This window comes from Amphibalanus amphitrite, unplaced genomic scaffold (genome assembly GCF_019059575.1).
Source record: "Amphibalanus amphitrite isolate SeventyFive unplaced genomic scaffold, NRLGWU_Aamphi_draft 000022F_arrow, whole genome shotgun sequence".
NCBI classification, from domain to species: Eukaryota; Metazoa; Arthropoda; class Thecostraca; order Balanomorpha; family Balanidae; genus Amphibalanus; species Amphibalanus amphitrite.
This window is the reverse complement of record NW_024881518.1, coordinates 1107609-1134222: the sequence shown is the minus strand read 5'-3', so window position 1 is coordinate 1134222 and position 26614 is coordinate 1107609. Positions and strand designations below refer to the sequence as shown.

Sequence of the window (26614 nt, the reverse complement as noted above, 5' to 3'; positions counted from 1 at the left end):
AAGATCCCTTTACTACAGGTTGGTTCAGGGAAATGGTCATGTCCAGCCTGAACCATTTGGCTTAAAGGAAAAGTGCCACCTTCGTGAAATATGAAGATATCGTTGCTTTTCATTTTGACATTATTATTTTTCATGTTCTTTTTAAATCTGGTGCCAGAAGTGCATAATTCGCAAAAAAAGTATGTCAAACTATTTAACATATTGGTACTATGTTTGTACCCTCTACCGCACCTTCTGTATGATGTCATAGCGATGACATCACACTCAAGCCAATCAGCCTTCAGAAGACAGACTCGTCGGCTTGTGTCAGATTAGCTGATTGGTTAAAGCTGAGCTGATTGGAGCCGATTGGTTAAAAACCAAAGCCTCGCCGCGGGTGGCTGTATTACAGGATAAGAACGCATTCCTGGGATAAGGACGCATTCCTGGCATATTTTCTTTTAAAATTGCCGATACATACGAATGGAGGCCGAAGTCGGCCGTAAGGTGGGACACTCTCGGGGTTTTCGGACACGGGCTACAAGATGGCCATCTCAGTTTCAAACCCCATGTTAAAGGTGACCCTTTTCCTTTAAGTGAGCTTGACTTGGTGGACCATTCGGTACCTTGAGGGGTGAATGAGGCAGTTGTGAGAGGGGTACCCCACTTCCCAGACCACTGTGGGTTCAAACTGCAAATGTTGGCAATGCTTCAATTTTGATAACCCATAGCTAAAAGATGGCTGAACTGATTGTTCCCAAAGCTTCTACATCATTAGAATTGCATCATTATATAGTTTGTAATTTTAGGGTCATGAGCTGTAGCCAATGGGTGTCCCATACAGGTAGTAAGTCAATCACAAGTCATTTCACAAAATTACTGATTCTTTTCACCTCAATAAATTAGTGCCTTGTATTATCATTTCCAAAATGCATCAGTTAAGCAACCATGTTAGTGATGGTTTTAGCAGGATATCTATGGCCATCAAATGCTATTATTTGTCGAAGTAGATGCCAGGTGGCAATAATTGAATACACATAACACTTGTTAACATTTTCATCCCTATATGCAATTTAGCACAAACAAAATCTTACATTCCATCCAATCATTGACATTATTTATGAACGAATCACTGGCAGTACTTATTCCTTTGTGATCAGGAATCAATGATCCATGATCACACAGCCTGTTTTATGTCTAGACGACATAACATTATCATTATTCTGAAACAGCCTGGGACCGTACACAGTACAGTTATTTGCATCACTCCTCAGAGTGTTACATCATTCGGTGCTCTGTAACTCTTTTCTCACTCTCCGTCTTCTAAACTCCTCCTTTGCTGTAGTCGGCGCCGGTCGCCGGGCCATCCTCCTCCTTCGAGGCGTCCCTGTCAAACAGCGTCTCTATGGCGGCCAGTGAGAGCCCCTTGGTCTCGGGTACCGCCAGCAGGGTGAACAGGCACGCGCCGGCCATCAGCACTCCGTGTGTGAAGAACACGCCGCTCGCTCCCAATGCCGCCATTGTGTGTGGGAACGCCAGCGTGGCCAGCATGCTGAACGTGCAGTAGCTGAAGGTGACCAGCGAGCCGCCTAGCTGGCGCATGCGCAGAGGGAAGATCTCACCAGCGAGGCAGAACGGCAGACAGGCGAGTGCTGACGAGTAGACGAAGCCGGCGGCTAGCAGCAGTACGATGGGCAGCGCGGTGAGGTGGTGCAGCGCCGGCAGCTGGTAGTAGGCCACCAGGCCCATGTAGCAAACGGAGACGCCGCCGCAGCTGAATACCAGCAGCACGCGGCGGCCCAGACGGTCCACCAGGGTAGACGTCAGCAGGACAGCCAGCACGCGGATCGCGCAGAACAGAATCGAGCACACGGCCGCGTCCAGCTGGAAGCCAGCCATGCGGAAGAACTCGAGCGAGTAGGACAGGATGGCCATGTAGCCGGAGAAGCTGCTGAAGAGGTTGAGCATCATCACGATGCCGAGAGGCATCAGGTTCTTGCGCTGCGTGAGCAGGCCGAGGGTGGCCCGCCAGCCGCCGGGCGTCTCGTCCAAGGTGGTGGTGTCTGCCAGCTCGAGATCCACGCCAAAGGCAGCCGCTGAGCGTTTGGCGTCGGCGAGCCGGCCACAGCTGAGCAGCCAGACGGGATCGTCGGGCAGCAGCAGCAGCAGACCGCCGGTGGGCACCACCGAGACGATGCCGCAGATGGCCGCCAGCCAGCGCCAGTTCAGCACCTCGCCCAGTGCCACGCCGAAGATGATGGCCAAGATGCAGGCGATGTCTGCCATGATGGTGAGCGCCCCGCGGTACTGCGGAGATGACGTACCGCTGATGTAGAGCACGTACACGCCGTACGGCACGCCGCAGGTGAGACCGACAAGAAGCCGGGCGGCGAGGAGCACCGCTGAGCTGTTGGCCAGCGCCACCGCCGCCTGGCTGAGACCCAGCGGCAGCAGCGAGTATAGCATCGCCAGCCGGGGCCCGAAGCGCGCCGCCGCCCGGCCGCCCAGCAGACAGCCGAAGGCCGTGCCCAGGTACAGCACAGAGTTGAGCCAGGCGCGCTCGGCGTCACTGAGGCGCAGCTCGCCCGGCGGAGCGTCGTCTGTCTGACGGAGCTGCCAGGTGGCCGTCACACCCCAGCCAATTGCGTAACAGTTGATGGCACAGGCGTGGCTGGCCGCCACGGCCGCCGCCAGCTGCAGCGCGAACCGGCTGCGGCGCGGTGACTCGCCCTCTGACCCGCTGGTCTCACCCGCCTCCTCCGGTCGACCCATGGTGCTCCCGCTGCTGAGGTGAGGCTGTCGCTACGCTAGAGACTGGCCGAGACGGGCCCTCCTAGACGCGGCTGACACCTGCTCAGCGAACGGTGGTGGACTCACGGCTCTCGGGATCCGCAGACGAGGTTTTATTCCCCCCGGGGAGTGCGGCGGAGAATATCTCCCGGTCAATGATGACGGAGAATTCGTTAACCCGAGGAGGTGTCGTCAGGGGATGTGTGTTGCCCGGTGCACGTGCCGGTAGTCGGCGTTCGTATCCGGTTCCGTCCGGTTAGAGCCGGGTGCAGCCGCTCGGGGCTAGCCTTGTCACGTCTCGGCTAGTATTGTTTTCCGTTGTTGCCAGTCGGCGGTCGTTGTCGGCGCCATTGAATCGTGGTGACGCACACTTGACGCCACTGGTTGGGGTGATCGGGTGTGATCTGACACGCGGCGACCCATGAGCGGAGGAGCAAGGTGTGCCCAACGCCGGCCGGGATGACTTGGCGATATCTGCGCCGCGCGAGTGGTAGGTACGGGAGGAGTCTGGCTCTTTCTGCGACGGATCGGGGTGGCACAATGGCGTAGGTTTGGAATTGGGGTGGGCCAGTGAGCCATGGCTAATGCGACGTTCGAGTCCGCGATGTTGCAGATCGCCAGGTTAGGTTTCTCATTTGAGTGCTACGTCCGTTCTCACGTTGCTTCCGTGTATTTTTCCACACTCAACCGTAAAAACACTGTCTATCTTGCATTTACCTGGGGTTTACTGATCTTTCTGCTATATAAACACAACCCTTCAAAAGTCATTTTCATCCTAATATGTTTCTGACCTGACATGCCGAACGGTGATTGCTGGAAGATGTAGTTTGTTCAACACAAATTGCTTTGACCAGCGGTTTTGTGTTTGTGTGACCTCGACCAAGTCGTCGAGTAGCACGGGTTAAATAATGCTTCAAAATATTTGTTTTTGAGGAGATATTTTCACACATTCTCTCTTTCCCATGTTTCTGAATGTATTGGTTTAACACTTTCTTTTCATTTCAGCTATGAAGTTACAATATACTGTGAACTTTCGAAGTCGTTGTTGATCTGCACCTGTTTGCCTGAAGTCTGTGAATCAAGCCTCTTTTCTACACTGTAACTGAAAACAGCACTTAACTACCGCTCACCTATTTGTGCTGAAGACATAAGAGTGCGGGAGGCACTAACTAGAACCGTTTCGGTGCCGCTTTCAGAATCATAGCGCAGTAATTGATTGTCTGATTTCAGCAAGATCTCCTAGTGACAGTTACAGCTGGAGGTAACAGTATACTGTCATCATGCCTGGACTGCAAGCCTTTGGTAGGCTGTGGATAGTGGCCTCTGATGACTTTGTCTTTCCTGCCGCCCTCGAGCTGGTCATCAACTATTCCTGGTGAGTGATCGAGAAGAGGAATCTGGCGACTCAACGACAGTATCGCTGATTTATCTTAGATAGAGCCTTCAGGGGTGGGGTATTTATGACTTGTGTCATTGTGTGTTGACTTTAACCTCCTTCTATATCCCGCCCTTGTCAATCCGAGTATCTCGCTGTTACCTCCTGCTTCTTTCTATAACCCTGATCATTGCTGCGGAGTCGAATGAATTTCCGGTAACTCTGACTCCAACCGTGTCCGACTCCGTAGCCCTGGCAGGTTTGCGGAGTCGATGAATTTTCGGTTACTCCGACTCCGGCTCCGGCGTCCAAAAATCTATTCCAACTCCGACTCCGGAATAACTGTCGACTCCTACCGACTCCGACTCAACCCCGACTCTGCACTCCCTAACTCTGACTTCCGCTCCCGCTGCAGGCTTCTGGCGGTGACAACCATCTACCTGACGCATGACCCGGGCGGCACGTGCGCCCAGCGGGGCACCCTGGCCACCTACATATTGGGCTGCGGCTTCCAGCTGCTGGTCTCTGTTCCGCTACTGGTGTCTCTGATCGTCTGCAGCGGACGTGGTGCGGTGATGGAGACGGCGGCGCGCCGAGCCGTGCCCTCACTGCTGTACTGCAGGTCAGTGAGGGATGAAAGGAGGGAGGGGAGGGAGTCCCTGCACCTCGCTTGTCGATGGGGATGGGTCTGCGCTGTACTGCAGGTATGGATTACTCAGTGATATATGCAAACATTTTGCTTCGATATTTTTTCTAAGAAGGGTATGTTGGATGGAAAGGGCGGTACCTTGCCCCGAACTTCTTGATGGGTCTTGCGGCTAATGAAAGGTGACTCTTGCTTACCGTCTACCTGCCCTGCACCATTACAATTAGAGACGCCGGGCGGCCGCTGTCCTAATGTGTGTGATGTCGACTGTGACTGCCGAGTGCCCACCGCTGTTACTGCGCTGAACCTTTTGTGACCGTGTTTTCTCTCTGTGTTCCCCCCAGATTGGCGCTGTTCCTGTTCTCTGTCGGCTGGGACGTGGCGGGCTCCGTCTGGCTGAGCTCGGATATTCGGCACTGTGTGGTCACCTCTCCGACCGTGCAGGTCATCATAGGTCAGTGAAAGGTCAGGGGAAGGTCAGCAATGATCCTACAGGTCATAAGTCAGCGAAAGGTCAGATAAAGGTCAGCAACGACCTTACAGATCATAGGTCAGTGAAAGGTCAGAGAAAGGACAGCAATGATCCCAAACGTCATCAAAGGTCACTCAAAGGTCAGGGACAGTTCAGCAATGATCCTTAAGGTCATCATAGGTCAGCAGCGATCGTACGGATCATCATACGTCAGTCAAAGGTCAGAGAAAGGTGGACAAAGGCCAACTACCGTGCAGGCCATCATGGTAAAGCAAATGGAGGGGAATCAGACCCAGACCTTTAATTCTGTGAGCTCTGTCTGTCTCCCTCCTACCCTCTTATGACCTCGTGACCAATGGCCTAACACTGCAATGACCTGACCTGCCCCCGCCCCCTCCCGCAGCTCTGGTCATCTGTAACTGGCTACGCTCTGTCGTCATCCTGATCGGCCTGGCAGTGGTGTTTGACCCGCTTGGCTCCGTCAGTCTCAGTGGAGCAGGCTACAGCAGCGCACGACGCAAAAAGAGGTGAGACACCCCCGGATGGGGCGCTGGGGAGGGGGGGGGACGTACTCGTTGAACGACGGTGTTGAGAGGCTAGGTAGGGAGCGGGTTGGGATGGGAAGGGATGAAGATGGCTAAAGCAACGCTAAAATAGAAAATTCAGCTCAAACACACCTGCAAAGGGCGCATTTACCGTGAGACAAGTTAGGTTATGGAAGATATGAGCTATTAATAACATTAACGTGAGCAGAAAGAGCTCAGACGTGCTTAGACGTTTACCGTAACAATAAAAAACGATGTGCATCTAACCTTATCGCCCACTGCTTTAGATATGGTCCTTTGATAACGTATCTGCTTGTAACGTTTCTTCCCTCTAAATAATGCGGTGAGGATGCGTTGATAATGATAGGCAGCCTGCGGACTCATTTCATTCGGCTCCAATATTCCCTCAAGCGTGTCCCCTAGAACCCACAATGCGTGTGCGCATCTTAGATTCTATGCTAACCCACAAGCAAAAGTTCAGACAGCTGGCCCGTCATCATTGTTGAGGCCAGGTGTGTCCGGGACTAAGTCAGAGCGTTGTCTTCCTCACCACAAGGACTGTGAGGGTCGCGCAGTGCTGCTCCTGTCTTATCACGCAAGGCCGTATAGAAAGGCGATGGCACGGCGGGGCAGCGGTTAATTCATTCCCGCTCTCTCTTTTCTTTTATTATGTTTCTTCATCTGCATCTCCTCATTCCCCCCTCTCTCTCTCTCTCTCCCTCTCTCTCCCTCTCTCTCTCTCCCTCTCCCTCTCCTCTCCCTTTCTTGCTCTATCTTTCTCCCCTTCCTTTCCTCCCTTTTTCGCATCGACCACCGACTACAGACTGACAAACACGGGACAGCATTGATAAACGAGGCTGAGTCGTGTGCTGAATTTGGAACAATCCGAACTTTGAACGGGCCATTGTGCTTTGTGAGCTTGTTCAGCTGTGGAACTCCCTGACAAAGGTGCGGTCAAACTCAGTTTAACTCATTTTTAGGCTCGGTAGTTCCATGGAATTCCATCTTATGGTACAGATTTAACATGGCTTACATGAAATTCCCCTTCATGCGTTTTGTCGAACAATGTGCAAGAGCTTATTGTATCCGTGTTAGGCTCAGTTAGCATTGCTAACATAGCGGAGTCTGTAGGCAAGGAATTCCAGTGGCTGATATGACACATAGTTGAGTGATATTTTCCTCAGTTATGACAGTGCATAGAGTTTCAGTGCGCGATCTGAAGTGATTGTTCATGCAGGCCGATGATTGATCTTCCTTTGTTGGAACTAAACTGGAGCGATTTTCCTCTGGCAGCATCAGTGTGTGCGATCTTCCCGTCCCGTGTTCCGCGTTCATTTCGCTAGCAGCTTTCCCCAGCACGCACTTTGCGCTAGGATCTGCCCAGGGATCTGCCTCGAACTGTGTTTTATGCGACATTGAAATTTAATACCAGCACGGTTAGAGCTTTCCTCACGTCACTGGATGAAAATATTTATTACTTTTCGTTTGCTGAATGCTCGGGGGTTCCTATCGCGATGACGTGTCGTCAATAATTAGATGTAAGATATCGTGTATTGCTACCACCGTTAGGTATTTCTACCGTTTATGTCATTGGTGATAAGAATCTTATTTTCCTCTTCGCCCGCCAGACGTGTTTGAGGCCTAATGTAATTGGGGCGTTTCACATTGAAGATCTTTCCCATCGATAGTGCATTACTGCTCCCAATAATCCAGCTTTGTAATGGCTTCTGCTGTCTTTTAGATGTGCTAGCTCTGCGACTCATCGTAACCTGTCACTAGTGTGACCCATACTTATTGCATTTGGGCCCATGCCTTCTCATTTACCTTGTTGTAATCTGTCATCTGGTTTTGCACCGTTTCATAGATCGTCTGAACGTTTTCTGACTCATGGCGCCCAGTCTGTTCCATTCTGAGCGATTCTAAAATGCGTAAATTGAAGTTTGAACGTTTTTGATCTATGATTTTGAAATCGTCTTATCCAGTCCAGCAGCATCGTCTGTACGGGATCATTCTTTAGCATGTGACACCCCCTTCAGTATATTCTCAGCGATGATTCTGACCCTGTCAAACCCGATTTCATCCCTATCGATTCTGACCCCGTATGTCCCCGTTTTATTCCTTTCTAACCGCATGTGACCCGTTCTGTCCACAGCCTGCTGCGCCGCAGTTTGTGGCACGCCCGGTTCCGGTTCCTCCAACCCCATCTGACACCTTCTGACCGTTCTGCCTACAGTCTATTGCGCCGCAGTTTGTGGCACGCCCGGTTCCGGTTCCTCTGCTGCTGTCTACACACAGACGAGACGTCGGAGGCGCTCAGAGACGTGGCAGGTATGCAGTTGACTCCCACAAGCCCACCCTACTCACATCACCCTGAAAGCAGATACCAGTGCTGCTGCTGGTGCTGCTTTCGTGCTACAATGTTGCCCATACCTATTTGACCTAACCCTCGGCAGACTACATCGTAACGGTGTATGGAAAGGTCAATAGATTGTGTCGCCTTACCTTGATCTGACCCGACCCGCTTCTTCAGGTCACATCGCCACCCTGGTCGGCGAGGTGGACCTGGTACCGTCAGACGTTGTCGCCGGGCTGATCCTGCTGCAGCAGAAGCACGCCAACCAGCCGGAGGGGCCGCCCGAGCCGCCGGCGCACCTGCAGCATAGACCGGCGACACACGGTATGGGAGGGGGAGGGAGGAGACGACGATTGGAGGATACTGCAGATGATTAGAGTGTTATGCTAGTGCTTTTCACATAGTTTTGCTTCCATAACACTATATTAGAATTTAGAATGCTGCGCTTTTTTAAAGAAATGGTTTGCTTCCTTCCGGCTGTGTCCGCTCACGCCTCACAGTGGTTGAAAAGCAGACTTTTAGCTATGATTACCATCCATCCATGATTGGTCACCAAGCTCCCCTTTCTTTCGATACTCACCTCCCCCCTCCCCCCTTCCGTCCGCAGCGCGCTCGGACTGGATGACGGTGCCGCGGGCGGCCCACTTTATGCGGTACGCGCTGGGCGTGTACGGCTGGCCGTGGTTCGTGCACGGACGCCTGACGTCCTCTCTGCGACTACTGTGGCGGCGCATCATCTGCTGCGCCCACTACAGGTCAGACAGGGTCGAATGGGTCTTGAAGGGTCATACATGGGGCACGGTAAGATCAGAGATCACGGTAAGATCAGAGATCACGGTAAGATCAGAGATCACGGTAAGATCAGATATCACGGTAAGATCAGATATCACGGTAAGATCAGATATCACGGTAAGATCAGAGATCACGGCAGGGTCAGAATGTCCAGGTAACGGCAGGAATAGAGGGGTCAGACACGAGTGACGGTAGTGTTGGAGACGGTCAGAGGGTCAGACATGGATGGCGGCTGAGTCAGATTCGGGTTACTTGACCTGGTTTGGTGTGACTTCTTCAATGGCACCGACTTTACGCTGACTACTGACAGGGGGAAGCCGTCGCTGGCTCTGGGGGACAACTGCTGTCTCTGTAACACCGCCGCGCTGCAAGAGTGCACTGCCCTGGAGGACGGCGACTTTCTCTACGTCTCCTTCGTCAACCGGCTCTACCAGGTAAGGGAGGGGTCGGTGGGAACTTTAAATCAGCTGTGTGTACTGTGTACTCCTTGGAAACGTCTACTTGGCGATAGTCCTGTGCAGCTAACAGAGGCCAAGAGAACAAAATCTGATTTAAGCTCTATAGTCCAGCAAAGGGAAGGTGTCTTGTTAAATTGGGATTGTTAAGGACAACGTTTATTGGTGTACATCCGAGCGAAAGGGCACTGTGTCTATGATCACTGCATTGATGTTTGCACCGTTCCTATTATGCATTGTTTGTCATATTAAGATCGCCACGGCCAGTTTCATAGAAGATTAATCGTAATTTGCACCGTTTTATGAAATCAGCGCCAGGATAACACACATTGAGACCGTGCTCTGTCTTTATTGCACCAGGTGGCGTTTCTAGTGGCGGTGGATCACGCCGCTGAGAGTATCGTGGTCGCTGTCCGAGGTACCCTCTCTGTCATAGACGCCCTGACAGACCTCTGTCTGGACTCGGCTGTCGTGGAGGAGACTGGGCGGCCGCAGGACAGGGTAAGTAGGTACAGCCTCTGTCTGAGGGCGAGAAAGATAAGATTGGTTGCAAAATATAAGCTACATTGCTGCCACTGCCAGTGTGATGCGGCTTAGTTTCCACTGCTAAGTTACAGATGATTGTGTCGTGTTTGGTTATCAGTTATCAGATTGTCAGGATTCACAAAAACCTCCATTTCGCGTGAGCAATAATTTCACAGCTGTGACTCGTGATCTATCGGCTGTGTGTCCTAGCCTGGCCTGGAACTTTGGCCCGTAACCCCGACCCGTATCCTTAACGCTGATCCTTGGACCGTAACATTGGCTCGTAACCCTGACTCAAAACCCTCATTATTAACCCTGATCCGTAACCCTGATCCATAACCCTGACTTGTGCATTAAACTCGAATGTCTGACCGGCATGTCTAACACGTAGCCCTGGCATTTACTGTTGATCCTCCGCTTTCCGTCAGGCCCACAAAGGGATGCTGCAGGCGGCTCGCTACATCGAGACCACGCTGCGAGAGACGGAGGCGCTGGACAGGGCGGTCACCATGCACCCCGACTACACGGTGGTGGTCACCGGTAAGTTGAGGGGTTATGTTATCATCCCTTCTCAGTTCTCAGTAGATTTTTTTTAAAAATAAATTTAGTCCGAACCTTTTGATGGGAAGGATTCACAAGGACAGAGCCACCGCTAAGCAAAGCTTGTTGCGGTGACCCTGCCCTCTACCCTCCGATCGCGCAATTCCAGTTCTATGGCAGAATGTAGAGTAGAGTCCAAAGTTTAACGTACGCACAAAGCCGCGCACGGCCGGTCCCCTCACTGACTTCGCCTGGCTACGGCCTGCCACCAACCGCAACCATACCTGTCAGGAGGCCCATAATTGTCAAGCGCCCGTCGCGCTTCGAACCCGGGCTTTTGTAACCGGGAACGTGTGCTCCCACCACGCAGAGTCCAACGCTCTACCAACGGGACGGGACCTACGGGACCTTAATACCCCGACTTGACCACGTTTGTGTTGACATTTATGAGTGTGTCGTCAGGACAGCATTCCCGAGTTCCCCAGATTTTCCTAAATGTTCTGCATCACATCTCTACCGTGCGCTGTCTGTAAGCCCTCTGATTGTGTTCCACAGGCCACAGTTTGGGCGCTGGCGCGGCGGCCCTACTAGCACGGATGCTCCTGCCCACCCACCCGCGACTCCAGTGTTTCGCCTTCTCGCCGCCAGGTGAGACGGCGGCGCCACCAGCGCACCGACAAGAAAATGGGGTCTGTGTGGCCTCTCTTGGTTGAAAATTTTGATGGGATGGCTCAAGTGATGGCTGCTCAACTGCATATCCATTCACAAGTTATGCTACATATTGCGGTTACTATTATTTGACATATATCAAATATCGGCCGATTTTGAAATGCTGCAGGCAGTCGGACGTCAATGACAAACATCCCCTGGACCAGTGACGTCTTACGCTAGCTCCGTGTTTGCTCTTCTGGGAATGTGGAAATATTTTGTTCATTATGTCCACTCCACGTTTGGACTGACTCCCTCTCCAACCCTAACCGTCCCTCTGCTTCGTTCCGCGCTCCGCAGGCGGCCTGGTGAGCCGTCCACTGAGCGAGGACATGCAGGCCTACGTCATGTCCGTGGTGTGTGGGGACGACCTGGTACCCCGGCTCTCCGTGGCCGCCGTGGAGAAGCTCAAGAATGAGCTGGAGGATGCGTTGAACGCCTGCACGCTCAGCAAGGTCGGTGACACACGTAAAGTAATCTCGGGTGACCACGGCTAGGAGTGGGCCGATGAGGTTGACTTGGTTAACTGGACTTGGACTATAGTAGCAGCTGTTGATGGGGTTAGGCAGGTACTTTAGGATAGGTGTAAGGTGACAACTGACAGTTTAGAATATATGTCGGAAAATTTACAATACTTTTGTTGTCGCCAGCACACGCTATTGTACCGGGCATGTTGTAACTGTGTGTATGTCTGCTTGTCTTGCAGTATGTTTGTAACCTGTGTGTATATCTGTGTTTCCTCCCAGCACTCGCTGTTATACCGAGCGTGCTGTAACTGCGCGTGCGGCGCCTCGCACGACCTGGTCACCCCGGAGGACGGCAGAGACTCGGAGACTGACGTGCACCGGCCGCTGGTGGACTCTGTGGACCGCAGCAACTACGTGAGTGGTGGGGTGATGGGCTGGTCTGTTGCTTATTATCATTGTTATTGTTGGTTTGTTGTTGTTTTTTTTTGGGGGGGGGGGGCTGCTGAGGAATAGCGGTATTCTTATTGGTTTTACGTAATAAGACTATGCTTTTCATAAGCGTAAAAAATTTTAAGCAATTTATTGGCATTGATTTTCTTTCTCTTGCAGCTACAATGAATGAATGTCGAGTTATTATCATAAATGGAGATTATATTTAGTCCTTTTTTATCAGCATCTGGTTTGCCGTTGGGTGTTTTTGTTTATGCCCTCTCGCTTTGTATCCGTACCCCTGCCGCACGTTGTAATCGTTCTACCACCGGTTCCTCTCTCCGCCGCCAGGAGTCGCTGGTGGACGTGGCCGAGCGAGCCATGCTGGCGGACGCACGTGCCGAACACGTGCCGCTGTACCTGCCCGGCCACGTGCTGCACGTGACGACGGCCACGGAGGCACACGGACGGTGGGTAGAGGCGGGTGGCGGGGAGGACGTGGAGGCGTGAGCGACAGTGACATTCTCGGACCAAAGAGCTGTCATTTCTTTGTGCTCTGATTTTTTAATGAAGTGTTTTTTATTCTTTCTCCAAACGCTTAGTGTTTATGTTTATGTCTTGGTAGTTAGTCGTTGCCATTGTTAAGCTGTTTTTGCAAAAGATGGATAAACATTCGCGAGATGGACGTATTTCCTGTTTGTTTTGTTGGGTTAGGCCCTTTCGGTCCAATAAGACCATTTCAGAGCCGGGAGGATGATAGGATATAGGGGGAGACATTGGTCTGGGCAGGCACCCTAGTGAGTCGCCGGGGCTGAGCCCATGGGCGCCGCCACCGGGGGGGACGGGGGGGACGCGTCCCCCCCACTCTCAGAATGGAAGGGGGACGTCCCCCCCCAAACTCATTACGGAGCGAGCGAAGCGAGCGTAGTCTTTCGTATGTTAACGGAAATTTCTGAGTATGCCGTGGTCACGCTTTTGCTAGGCGTGACCGGTCAAGTGATCTCAGCATTCACTCACTTGACCGATTTACATGCGGTAATTTTTTGTAGGGTAGCACTAGATTCATTCCTTCTAACGAGCATCGGACTATTCCCGATGCATGTGAGTGACCCCATATGCACGTGCCACGTGAAAAACGAAGAGGTGTCAGTTTTGTAACAATTTCAATATCTCGGCAACTACTGGGCCGATTGCGCTGAAAGTTGGCATGTAGGTAGGTATACCCACTAGGCAATGCATATCCATCGTTAGGGACCGGTTAGAAGGGTGCAGTGCACAAGTTAGTTGTATGTATCCCCTCGCAATTTCGCACGTGCAAGGCCCACCCCACCCTCTCGCTCGCTCCGTTGGTCGCCCCAAAAGGCGTTTTACTGGTTGTTTTCCTACTCGAAATTTGATTATGCCCTTCGGTCCAATGAGACCATTTCAGAGCCGCAAGTATGAAAGAATTAGTGGGAGACATTGGTCGGGGCAGCCACCCCAGTGAGCCACTTAGGATGAACCCCACCAATTGAACAGGCAGCCCAGCCCACTGGCACTCACTGCACCCGGCAAAGGACTATATGTAGCTCCAGTGGAGCCATTTCCGCATGGGATAGAGTTGCCCGTCCAGCCCGGAGCAGGGGGTTGCGGCGTGGAGGAGAAGGGTTTGACTGTCCTGAGGATGGAAGAGATGGAACGGCCGGTGCCGAATCTGAGAGGATCCAGGAGGTTTAGATACTCAGTATATGGGGTGTGGGCCTACATGCATTGGTCTGACCCCTGCCACCTCGGCCAACAAAATCTCCAGCTCTTATCCGACCTGTCATCGCGGAACTGCCGATTTTTGATATCGTGATTAACGTGTGTCGTATAACACGACTGGCCGAACACGGGCCTACATAATATATTTCGTCTAACCAGCCAAGAACATGACTTAACACCAATCCGACCTCGAAGTCAAAATCCGAACATTTTCGAAGACCTCAACTCCGACTCTGGCCAAAACTGGCCAAAACAATCAACTCCGACTGATTCCGGCTCCGACCCCACACTTCTGCAGTCACGCTACACTAAATTTCCAGCTTCTAAGAAATAAGCTATACGGTTGACAGGACCACAAAACTTTGAGGCGACTTGACTACTTGAGTTAGTTTTCCTGACCTAAGGTTTTCTAGTATCAAGCTTGTTACACGGGCTGCAAAATTCGTATTTTGGAGCAGTTTGCCTAATGTTTTTTTTTTGCCAATTTTCGCGGCGCTTCGCGCCGATTCGTGCACAAACCAAAAAGAGAGATTTGTGACTATACAACGCCCCCTCCCCCACGCGGGTATGCAACATGCATTACCTACCTATGCAATATGCATTATCGATCATATTAGTGGCATACATCAGCAATTATACCGTGATAGAACACGAGGCTTTGCCGTGTCAAACTGAATCGGACACCAGATGTGTATATAGGTAGGTACTCTGTGGGAATGCGGTCTATAGCCATTACTTTAAGGAAATACCTAATGCCTAAACTACTTTCCTCAAACCAGTTGTTTTGGCACAGTTTTATGAGTTTTTAAACTTAAAATGGTCAGGAAATAATGAATATTTTCAAAAGGTTTTTACATTTATTTTTACATCACTTTTTTCCATCTTTCGTAGAGGCTACAGGGGTGTCGATTTTTCAAAATGGTTGGGGGTGCTCAACCCCTGCACCGGGTGAAAGATTGTAGCTTTGCCATTGTAAGGTACTGATAATCCCGGGATTTCCACTAATATTTCCCAAAGGTTGAACGTTCTTCAAAATCATTCTGCTCGTCCTAGTACTTGGCTACCTCATTACATAAACATCTTTCCGAAAAAAACGCGTACATTTGCCGGCAGCTCGGCAGCAGCCCCGGCACCTCTGTAATAAGGTGACAGAAACCGATGACCGCGATTAGCACCGGTGCAGCAGCCCCTGCGGTCGGCAGGGGCGGACATTGCGCGGGAGGCAACGGTATAGCTACGAGGCTCTGGCGTTTATCAGACGATCACAATAATCGCTGAAAAAATAACAGGTGATTGCATTTCGATATTTATGGGTTTACGATTTTCCTCAGTGGCGTAGCCAGGTGGGCCCGTGAGCCCCCCCCCCCCGCCCCATCAGGTTCAGGGGCCCATCGGATTATTCGGGCCTGAGGGGCACTGCGGCGCCAATTGGCCACTGAGGGTCCACGTTGGCTATATTTGGACTCAGAAGGGCCCCACAGGGCTCGTAAGAACACCTCATGGGCCCACAAGTACTAACATTAAGATCTCCATAAGGGCCCCAAGCCAGCCTCTGAGGGCCACTTGCCGGCCTCTGGGGGTCTTAACCGGCCTCTAGGGGGCCAGCTCTAGGAGCTGCACACCCGCCTGTAATGGCCCCACACCCATTTCTCTGAGGGCCCCTATAACGGCGACTGTGAGGGCCCTCACCGGCGCCCCTGAGCGCCACACCGGCGTCTCTGAGGGCCCCACACCCCTAACTCTGAGGCCCTATACCAATGTCTTTAAAAACCCTACATGGGCGGTTCTGAGGGCCCTTGACAGTTACCAGCGACCCTGACGGCCCCACACAGGTGACACGGAGGGTCCCAGCGGCGTCTGAGCGCACCATGCCAGTCTCTGAGAACCCCACAAGGCTCCTGAAGGCACCGGTGACCTCTTGATATCTTCTTGTCGGCCTATGAAGGATCCGTTCCGTAACAGCAGTTCTGAGGGCCCAACGCGCGCCTGTGATGGCCCTAAACCAGTGTCTCTGAGAGCCCCCACACCGGCGCCTCCAGTCCGAGGGCCCCACATTGCCATATCTGAGGGCCCCACACTAGTGCCTCTAAAGGCCCTATATCGGCGGCTCTGAGGGCCCAACATCGTAGCTTCTGAAGGCCCCACAAGTGCGCATGTGACGGCCACCCTGCCACCGGTGACATTTGAAGGCCCCACACCGGCGACTCTGAGGGCCCCATCAGCGCCTGAGCCCGTTCCGGTCTCTAAAGATGACCCCACAGGGTTTCTGAAGGTACCACCGGCCTCTGATGACCCTTTGCCGGCCTCTGAGGGCCCGTCGCCGGTCTCTGGAGCCCCCTGCCGGCTTGTAAAGGGTACGCGCCAGCAGCTCTAAGGGTCCGACACCCGTGTACGACGGACCCACACCATCTTTGCAACTTAACGTCTTTTTTTCGCCCTTCTTCTTAACTAACTTTTCTTTTCTTTACATCTTTATTTCATGCCTTGTAAATTGCGTAATTGTTTTATTTTTAGTAGTGAACTACTGCAGAACAATTATTTTCCTCAAGCAGAGTTAGTGGGAGTTATTGAGGGACAAAACCATTGGGGGTGCCCGGAAAACCATTGGGGGTGCTCATTTGAGCATTGGGGGTGCTGCAGCACCCCCAAAGGTATACAAATCGACACCCATGGGCCTACTTACCTATAGGTATTGCAGCGGAAGCTGATTACGCGTTGACCAAGCATAGTACGTAGTTCAAACCAGCTGAATGCTGATTGGCTAGCATTTTTCCGTAAGGGAATGGATTCCTCGGTAAGAGAATGACAAAGTGTAATCTATGGGAATGACTTCAGTCTTCAAACCTAAAATCGATACCGATATATTTGGCTAGGGTGATCGTTGGGCCATAAAAGCTCCTGATTTGTTCTCGTCTCACCTCAAGCTACAACACTGTTAGGTACTTCAGTTCAAAACCCTATGTTAAAACTTAAAAGTGGCTTTAAACGTTGAATGCATCCGAAAAGCCACGGTAAGAATGTCTACTTTTGGGTTTTCAGTCGGTCAGTCCGTCCCCCCCAGTCAAAAATCCGTGGCGGCGCCCCTGGGCCTGAGCCCGTCCAGAGGACAGGCCACCCAGCCCCAAGGCACTCACTGCACCCGGCTACGGGGTGCGCTCCCTCGGGAGCAGCGGTGCCGCTCCAAGGGAGCAGCCCGCACACTGGCGGTCCCAGGGGGGGGCCACGGGGGCCATGGCCCCCCCTTTGGTGCTGAAAGGTGGGGCCATACTATCTTTTGGCCCCACCTTTCAGATCGAACAAAAGTCCTAGAAAAGCTTTTTGTATGTTTCATTTTCTTTCTTGCGCCATCAAAGGACGTAAATTTCACTCATGAGGGCTCAGTTTCGCATTCTGTCAATTTGGTGGTCAGCGTCGCTGGCACCGGCTCACGAGTATGGCCGGATCTTATATGGAATATCAGCGTGGGTTTACTTGAGGCTCTCGTAGGCCCAGCAATGGCTGGCATGAGACCCTCTTCGGCAGTGGTGGGTGGGCCCTGCTAAAGGAGATTGGCTCTAAGACACTAAAGTAAGACCTCATGGGTTGGTGCTGTGCACCTCAGAAGCCCGGTGGTGACGCCGTATGCCGGATTGGTTTCTTAAGGATTAGCGTGGGAACTCCGGGGCCTGCATAGAGTTTGCATGAGCTAGTATGTAATCTCAGAGGCATGTTTGTAATGTGTACACAGTGGCGGTCGCGGGGAGGGGGGCATCAGGGCCATGCCCCCCCCCCCAAGGTCAATAAAGGGGGCCATCATATCATTTGCCCCCCCCCCTCAAACAACCAATGGGCCCCCATATAGGTGTATGGGGCCCTGGCAATTATTCGATCGTCACGAAGCTCAAAAAAACCCACGCCCAGCTATTAATATAGCTCCCACACCGGTCTTTGAGCGTCCTACACTGACCTCTGAGGGAACTTCAGTGCGTGAGGCGGCACGGGCGGACATCGATAGCAGCGCCTCTATCGGTCACTAGGGAAAGCTGGGCTGTAGGCGACGAAATACCGGCTGAGTTGTCACACGTTGAATAGGTTTATAGCCATCAGTCTTGTGAAAAGGTTGAAATTTTGCCTTTAATATTTCTACAGGCAATTTTAGAAGTGTCTTCACATGGATTACAAAACCGTTTAGATTATTGTATTCACTTCAAGCCTTCCCTATTGTTCTTGATGATGCGGGAACTATTTCTAATTAGTGTTTCTAGCTTAGTAAAAGAACATACTGTGCAAACGATGAAAAAAGCATGAATGGAAGATTTTAAATGCAATTTTCTCTAACAATTAATGGTAAATTCTCTACATATCAAGGAAAAGGTGCATGCTAAATGATAATTTAAAGTTCTTGGGGCTAGTTGTTTTCTTCTTTTCTTACGTCGCCCCAATGGCCGCGAATACACTTGTGATAACGCCTATCGGGCGGTCAAGTGCCCACGTTGACCGCTAAGAGCCTACATCAACCTCTGAGACCCCACATCTGGCCTATGAGGGCCCCTAACAGGCTTCAGGGGTCCCAACCGGCGTCTGAGGGTCTCACACCGGTCTCTGGTGGCCTTATTTCTGTCTGGTGTCCCAAGACGAACCTTAAGGTGCCAATGAGGGCCCCGCACTGGCTGCTGAAGACCCGATGCCGGCCTCTAAGGGCCTGCATTGGCATTTGAGGAGGGCCCATCTTGGCCTTTGAGGGCCCTCTGCTGGCCTCTGGGGTCCAACGACGGCTCATGCCGGTCTTTTAGGGCCCCACGCTAACCTCTGAGGGCCCATGTTGGCCTGTAATAACCCACATTAGCCTCTGAGAGCCCAACTCGGTCACCGATTGTCTCAAACTACTGGCCTTTGTAGTTTGCAGGCCCTGTACTGGTCTCTGAGGGCCCTAAACTGGCCTCTACGTGAAAACATATATGGGTGGGTTTCTGAAGATCAGAGGGCTCACGCAGTCTCCGGCACAGCCTTACGTTGGTCCTGATCGAGATTACTTTGCGTCCTGATGGTCCGGCGCAGATTCCCTCATATTTCGACGTCGGGACCCCATGAGCCGGTGTGGGTCCTGGGGCTGGCAGAGACTGATGAAGTCCTTAGGGCTCAGGGCCAGTCTTTTTAGCAGTAAGACTAGGCAGGTTGAGTGAGCCCCAATAGAGCCGCAGCGAAGCCCCGCAGGAGTCGCGCGCGGCCCTCAGATGCCAATTTTGAAAGCTCGGAACCTGTGGGGGGTCTCCAGAGGTCGGTCGGTGTACCTACTCTCTCCCGCCGCCACACAACTAGGTATGTTACCTATATGAGTAAATGTCATAGTCTGAAAATGCTCTCTGGGTTTCACATGCTTGTTCAAAGCAAGAGGTATCTGTACTTTTCCGAATTGTTTTATAGTGGTAAGGTCATGAATCCGCGTGCCTGACCTTCCAGTATACCTATATGCTACACCGATCCGTCGTCATGGTGCAGTGGGCCGACCGGTGGAAGCACCGTGGGACGGGAAATGGAACTGGTGATTTTGCCTTAAATTGAGCTTAAAAATTTCACGCAAGAATCAGATGGATGAAGCATAAGTAATGCCAACTGCGCGGCACCTCGTGGACGTAAAAAATTAGCCGATCACCCCCCCCCCCTCCCGGTGACGGATAAATGTTATGTCCCGCGAGTGTGACTTTGGCCCCCCCTTTTGCTAGCGGCTGCGACCGCCAGTGAGCCCGCATGAGATAAAGTTGCCTGTCCAGCCCGGAGGGGGGTTGCGGCGTGGAGGAGAAGGATTTCAGTATCCTGAGGATAGAAGCACGGAACGGTGTGAACGTATTTCCCCTTGTCCTACTCATTTATATTGTGTGACAAGGAGGCAGGAGCTGCCTCTACTTTGCAGCTGTCAAGTGTCGAATAACATCTGTTTGTGTTTTCTCTCCAGAGATGGCGCTGCCGGTGCGCCGCACTCAGAGTGGCGCACTCCGGAGTACTTTTGTAACATCCGAGTGACGGGCAACATGTTCTCGGACCACCTGCCCGACCTGGTCAACGAGTCGCTGAGGCGGCTAGCAGCCGAGCACCCCTGCTGACATCTACCGGTCGGGTGGCGAAGTACGATACTGCGGCGACAGAGAGCTCATAGCGCATGGGTTGTGACGGCAGGCGCCAGCGGTCTCTGTTTGCGATGGGGAAAGTCGTGAACACCATCGTCCCATATGTGATATTGCTAGTTCATATTTATCGTATTTAGATTTAGAGAGACTTTGCTGCTTATGAAGCCCCAAGACAGGGTCGTGTGCTTGTATCTATCTAAGGAAACCGACGCTCGGTGACTTAACAAGGCAGGGATGGAAGAACCAGTCTATGCTGGGAGAAGGGCGCATGTAATGGGCATTAACTTGATGGGGTTTGATAAAGAGGGCTGAGATACTAACATGAAGAAACCCCGAAGAAAAGAATTAGGGGACAGGGCTTAGTGACCAAGCATCCATCATAGCACCTTTCCTAGTTTGAGTTCCGTATCCAGTTTCATCCTTTCAGTTTCGGTAGAACATCACAGCAGCTATAACCAGGGGCGTGGCAGTGCCAGGGCCTGGAGGCTGATGCTGATCACTGATCAGTGGTTTTACTTAAAAATCAGGTTTTGTTCTTGCCAGTCATTAGCACTGTCAACTGTGGCCAAATCATTGAAAAGGAACGACGTGCAGCGATGTCATTGGTTGGTCAAACAGTGAGCTCGGTTTCGCCGTGCCGATGGTACTTTTTATTATGTGTGTCTTACGCGTATCTGCCTTCGCCATTCCGAATGTTCACGCCCTTTCCGCATCCATACATTTTCGATCTGTCCAAATATCACAGTTATCCTTAGACACACACGGCCCATACTGCCCGTCTTATGTACTTAAGCTTGCTGAAATGCTGATGCTATTTTTTAACCTCTGAGGCTTCTGCGGCTGAATTTAAAAGTCACAGTGTAGTAGGGAAAGAGGTGGAAGCGTTTGAACACTGATGTAGGTGCCACACTGACATGGGCTCACCGCACCGTCACACACTGAAAGAGAATGATTGAAGTGTCTTTGTCCAGTGTCTGCCCAAGTGCACTTTGTTCGTGATATCTCACTTGAAAATGGGCGTTGAGTTTGTTTTGGACTTTTGTTCTAATTGCCGGTGCCGTTAAATGTTCGTAGTGTCCCGCTCCCGTTGTATTCGAACCTTTTCTTTCGCTGAATTCTTGAGACACTGTTGTCTCCTTTGGCCTTATGCTCTTCTCATGATATGGCGCTACAAGTATTTAGGTGTGCTGCTTCTGCCAGTGTGATATTATGCTAACGCTTATGTTTATTCAAACTATCAGCCACGCACTAGTATATATTGTGCGTGGCCATTGCACTTCTCATGTATTGTCTATCGCACCGGATATGACTTACTTTTCCAGTCCATGTTGCCTTTACTAACACAACTTCCTTTCCCAGCCCACAACCCTGCATCCATTGGCCGATCGCCCTATCCGGACCTGTGGACAGTATCGGACAGGAGTCAACAATTTCCACGCGAATATATGCTGCGAAGATTTTAATTTCAGGTATGCACGCTTTTGTTTTATAATTTATTTGGCCCTTCATAATGTCTTCGTCCTGCGGCCGTGATAGGTATTGTTATTTCGACAAAAATCAAAGTGCAAAGATGCGCGATGCTCCACAGGTCCTATGATTGATCCGTATTCGCTCAGTTTGGCCAAAGTGGGCATGTGTTGCTACTTTACAATTTGATCAATTTTCTTCTGGCGTGTTTTGCTTAATGGGGGGGGGGGGGGGGGGAATTCGGTCGATGATGGGCCAATGTTCGATGTAGACTCGCACCTCTGCATTTCCTTTGTGATCTTTTATACATCCTTCGAGCTATTGTTCTGATTTGTTGAGATGAGAATACCTGTCACGCAGCAGGACGAAAGCTGAATTTGTCTGCTAGTCCACGGAAGGGAGTTAGTTAAATGTTGTTTTTATTCAGACTGATATCATGCGAGCACCCAGCCATGATCGCAGAAGCACTGTGCTGTAGCGTGGTATATGTGCACATTGGTGAAGATTGAGGCCATCAATAAATAGATACTTTGCTACGATGCTGTCGGTTGTGAATGTAGCGATCTCACTGGGATGAAGCGTGATTTATGGTTGTTTGTTTATCCTGCCAGCTCCTGGTGACTGGCATCTTATCCTGTCTTGTGCGAAGGCCTTCTTGTGCCAGTCACGATTTTTCTTCCGCTTCATCTTTCAGCACAGTCTATCTTACAGTATTTTTTAGCTGTTTAAACTGGTTCATAAAAATTAAAAAGATTATTTGCCCCTATAGATGGTGACCGAACTTGAATGAGAGTCCGGGATCATCTGTCCGCCCACCCCAGCTGTGCACTTCGTGATGACAAATGCCATCTTTGACCTTGTTATTTACCACCCATCAAACCCCTCCCACCCCATTCCGTGACCCCTCCCCGTCCTTCCGCGACCCTCCCGCTCTAACATCCCCCATCCTCCCTCCCTCCCCGCTCTCCCCAGCTGATAGTCAATCTGAACCACACCACGTGGCCTGCGCAGTCAGCTGGTTGTTGGCCCAGCGCCAGAACCGGCCGCTCGCTCGCCGCCGGCAGCGAAGAGGCGGTTCGCTCGGTCGGATCGGCGCAGAACGGAGTCGACTGTTGTGTGGGGAGGGCGCGGTGCGGCCAGCGGGCGAAGTGGACGCGAGGGGTGGCCTTTGCCTTTGAGTGGACAGACAGACACTCGGCGGGGGAGGATGTACACGGTGTCGAAGGGCCCCAGCAAGATCGTGGCGAGGACCAGGAGAGGTGAGTCGGGCAGTGGGGGAGGATGTTATGTAATACCCAGGGGTGGTCGTACTGACTTTGGGGAAGGGGTTCCTCGAACTTTCTTCTAGGCGTTTGGTGGTATTGGGCGAATGTTAGTTGAAATGCATTGGCTCATCAAATATAAGCTGTTTTGCTTTTACTGAAACCAGCCCATAGTGCTTAATTTATCTTATTCGCCTGCAGTGCTTACTGAATGGTCCATCCGTAGGGTGAAAACTCAATGAAACGATCCTCAGGGCCCAGACATGACCTACCTTACGTGGCCAGTCGCCTTCTCAAAACCTACCCTCATTCATTCCCCGTCCCCCGGTGAAGGTCGTGACCTCCGGCTCATCCCCAATTCTAAAGATGTACGGATAAAAGCCAATGTTCCGGCGCCCTACAAACCCAAGTCAAAGTGCACTCCACTATCTACTCCGTCATCCGTGAATGATGAGCGGCTGATGACGCTCCGTGAATGCTGGATTGGAATGGTTGAGGGGATAAGGCATAGGCGGCGGAACGGGGGGGGGGGGGAGGGGGGCACCGGGCACCGGGCACCGTGCCCCCTTCTGATTGCCATTTTAACATTAGCCCAATGGGCGTTGCATGGAATGAATGGGACCAAAAGTCGGCAGTGCCCCCCCCCCCCCTTGATTGAAGGTGTTCCGCCGCCACTGGGATGAGGTGCCGGGGGGGGATGAGGGGGGAAGGTCGTCATAACCGGACCAAACCGGTGGACGCGGCAGGCCGGATGACTGCCAACACGGAGCGACTCAGCTCCCGAGATTGCGTAATCGATAGCGTCTTCAGGCTGAGCTTTGGGGGCTCCAGTAATTGGTTCAGCATCTACTGTAGATGTTGCCATGACAACTGCGACTAAACGCCGACGATTATTTGATATGAAGCAGAGACGAAACCAAAACAGATTTGTGCGTAACATGATGTGTAATGACGTATTACACAGTTGAACATTATGGTTGACATTTTGGGTCGGGAACCAGATGCATCGTAGTCACCATAGCGACCATTATTGTTGTTCCATTTATCGAATCGTATAAACTTATGCGCGATGTTCAGAGTGCCTAGCTGTGTCGTTACCAAGGCATCACCTCAGAACACCGGCGATGAACTTTGAACACAAAATCTGGTCTCTTGTCAAATGGCCGTCACGGATGTTTCCCCACCAAGTTTCCCAGAAGCCCAGCTGGTCATGCCCATTGCCCAGTCTGTCCCCCACCCCTCAGGGGGAGGGGGTCACCCCCCCCCCATTGCGTAATCTCAGCCGACGCCGGCCAGCCCTGCCTGGCACGTCAATATACATATAAACTCAGTCTATCTGTGGCTCGCCTAGTTCCTCGGGACTTGTATCGTTATATCCTCAGGTTTTACGTGGAACGTCAATGGGCGAACTATCAAGGAGAGGGATGGAGCCTCAGAAGTTTGTTATCGATACTTTAGGAAGATCTAGGTATATGTTGCGAGATCGATCGAAAATTTTTGAAGCATTGGAACGGTGATAGCGTTGAGTTCTGAATGAAAGATTTTCTGTTCGATGGTTCGGACTGGTTAACATATGTGAAGCGATAACCTGTCTGAAATAGCTAGTTGAGCATAGTGAACAGCAAAAAATTGTTGGTTTATTGATATGTCCCTGTCAGGCATCGGTAAAATCCTTTTTGAAAGGATTGCATTCCCAATCCACATTCCTAGTGCCGAAGTGGATTGCATTCCTACCCGCAATCCCCCTTTTTCACTTGGATTGTGAGCAAATCCGCAATCCTTTTTTTGCAATCCTGTTGTATTATTATGTGCACTAGTGGAGGGGAGGGAGGGGGCATAGGGCCGTGCCTCCATCCCCAAATCACCCATTTCCAGTACCTAGTCTTGCGAGTAATTCCTATCTAAGGCACAGGTATTTTATGGGAAATATTTTTTGCCTCAAACACCCCCACATTTAAACCTCTACCCATCCAGTGTTTTATATTTTTAAAGCGTAAACCTGAAAGCGCTCCGTGTACGTCATTAAATGGCGGTCTTGTTTTCTGAAACCAGGGGCTTACCTATTCTCACCTCGACATGTTCCATACTGTGTATGGAAATATGGGCAAATAGTTAGGTACGCACCTTCTTCACTTTTCTCTATGCCCCCCCCCCCTGTCTCTCTCTCTGGATCCGCCATCTCGCCCGGCCCCGTGTTGTCATGCAAGCAGCGCAGCGCCAACTTTGCCTTGAGACTGCACTGAAAACAATTTAACCCAAGGCTGGCGAGTAAACCGGTGTTTTACGGGTACCCCTATCCGCAACCATTTTTAACCATCCTCCCAGGAGTAGTGCTAGGTCCCATTGCGGTGTAGTCGTACTTGCTCTGAGCGGATATAACCGCTGTCAGCGAACAAGTCCGCTGAGAGCAGGGACGACTGCACTGCAATGGGACCTTACTGTACTCCTGGGAGGGTGGTTAAAAATGGTTGCGGATAGGGGTACCTGCAAAACACCGGTTTACTCGCGGGCCTTGGGTTAAATTGTTTTCAGTGTGGGATAATTTGTGTCTATGGCAACCGGCAGTATTCTACAGGGTGATTTTTTATACAGGGCAAAAAGTAAAGAGCAATGGCGGTACCAGAAAACAGATCAACTGACAGCAAATGTATATCTTTGTAAAAAGCACATTCTGACATTTCATTTGCACACATAAACTTTGAGTTTGAGCTCCGTTTAGGCTTACAGAACGTGCTCGAAGTGAGCACAGTTTTAATGCACGCAAGCCTGGAGTAATTGGCGATTTTGGGGAAAACATTTTGTTGTGCGCCATTTTCACGGAACTTCACAACAGAATGAGTCCCAAGAAGTCTTTAAAAGGTCCTGAAAACAAAATGACAAACAATATCCTTTCACATGGATATACTTTTTTGGCGTTTGTTATATGTTTTGGTATCTCTAGGCTTAAAAACTTTTTGCCCTGTAAAAAAATCACCCTGAGTTAGTTCCGTCGATGCACATTGCACAACTTAGCGGCTGCACATCATTCTAGGCCTATTAAGATCGGAAAAATATCAGACATGACTAATTTTCCCAGGAAAGGATTGCAATCCGGATTGGATTGCAAAAATTGGAAGCATGATGCAATCCAATCCGCAATCAAATCCTGTTTTTTGGAATGGATTTCAAATCCAGGAGCAATCCACCAAAAAGGAATGCAATCAGGATTTTGCAATCCTGCAATCACAATCCTACCGATGCCTGGTCCCTGTCCCCCCTCACCCCTGATCTATATCCGCTGAGTCAGCAATCTGCGAGGCTCGACCACCGGAAGGAGGCTCGATCATGAGGCCATGCACTTCGATCTTTACTGAGACCATACATTAAGTCATGATGCAAACATGGCCATTTAAATATTTGTGAGTCGGCCTGGCGCTTAGGGTATGTTTACATGCACACTGACATGACAGCTCGACCAAGTCGGAATAGATTCAATGGCTGACAGGCTGTTCAGCAAAAGACATTGTTTTGGACGCTGTATGTTCAAGAATGCAGCAATTGCACGTAGGTATCTTTATTTTGAATCGCATGAGTTTCATCTTTGTGGTCGGTTGCATATTATATAACGTGATATGGCGTGCCACATTTCCGACCTAACAGGTGCAAGTCTGGCAAGTAATGGTCCTTAGAAAACATATCGGGTGGAGACTTCCATTTCGCGTCCATCTAGACGCGTCTAAGTCTTAGACGCGTCTAGCTGGACGGCGGTTGCGTCCACCTGGCGACTGCTAACTTTAGACGCGTCTAGCTTGGAAGTCTCCGTCCAACAGTTAGACGCCAAGTTAGACGCCAACTTGGACGTCTGCTCAGTTAGACGCCAGTTGGACGCCAGTGGAAGTCTCCACCCATCGCGTTTCTTCTCATATGTGCCATATAGCAAGGAGCTCGCATAGCCGCAATAATCTTCAGACAGCCTTCCCGTT

The 26614-nt window shown here is 51.2% G+C and overlaps 3 protein-coding genes across 6 annotated transcripts in view; 2 read left to right on the top strand and 1 right to left on the bottom strand.

Annotated features, from left to right (window-relative positions):
- Positions 1 to 21930, top strand: part of LOC122391982 (diacylglycerol lipase-beta-like) — a 39495-nt gene extending 17565 nt beyond the window's left edge. For 3 of the 4 annotated variants that reach the window (XM_043386389.1, XM_043386372.1, XM_043386380.1), the window contains exons 2-16: positions 3775 to 4144; positions 4560 to 4766; positions 5135 to 5244; positions 5666 to 5789; positions 8041 to 8135; positions 8338 to 8484; positions 8768 to 8915; positions 9263 to 9386; positions 9768 to 9908; positions 10361 to 10472; positions 11028 to 11120; positions 11481 to 11635; positions 11927 to 12061; positions 12428 to 12546; positions 19752 to 21930. In XM_043386389.1, the coding sequence (XP_043242324.1) occupies positions 4050 to 4144; positions 4560 to 4766; positions 5135 to 5244; positions 5666 to 5789; positions 8041 to 8135; positions 8338 to 8484; positions 8768 to 8915; positions 9263 to 9386; positions 9768 to 9908; positions 10361 to 10472; positions 11028 to 11120; positions 11481 to 11635; positions 11927 to 12061; positions 12428 to 12546; positions 19752 to 19899 (1953 nt within the window). In that variant the 5' untranslated portion in view covers positions 3775 to 4049 and the 3' untranslated portion in view covers positions 19900 to 21930. The remainder of the gene's footprint in view (positions 1 to 3774; positions 4145 to 4559; positions 4767 to 5134; positions 5245 to 5665; positions 5790 to 8040; positions 8136 to 8337; positions 8485 to 8767; positions 8916 to 9262; positions 9387 to 9767; positions 9909 to 10360; positions 10473 to 11027; positions 11121 to 11480; positions 11636 to 11926; positions 12062 to 12427; positions 12547 to 19751) is intronic. The other variant, XM_043386398.1, reaches the window with a different exon arrangement.
- LOC122391384 (facilitated trehalose transporter Tret1-like) lies at positions 1303 to 2751 on the bottom strand. The gene has a single exon (XM_043385203.1). It carries the CDS (start codon positions 2749 to 2751, stop codon positions 1303 to 1305), a length of 1449 nt encoding a protein of 482 aa, XP_043241138.1.
- Positions 21931 to 22400: 470 nt separating the features above from the next.
- The window catches only part of LOC122392006 (MAPK regulated corepressor interacting protein 2-like), a 52595-nt gene continuing 48381 nt past the window's right edge, over positions 22401 to 26614 (top strand). Inside the window, exon 1 of the mRNA XM_043386411.1 lies at positions 22401 to 22649. Within this exon, the coding sequence (XP_043242346.1) occupies positions 22598 to 22649 (52 nt within the window). The 5' untranslated portion in view covers positions 22401 to 22597. The remainder of the gene's footprint in view (positions 22650 to 26614) is intronic.

Excerpts from the sequence above, each read along its gene's own strand:
- LOC122391384 (XM_043385203.1), bottom strand. The coding sequence starts at position 2,751 with ATGGGTCGACCGGAGGAGGCGGGTGAGACCAGCGGGTCAGAGGGCGAG.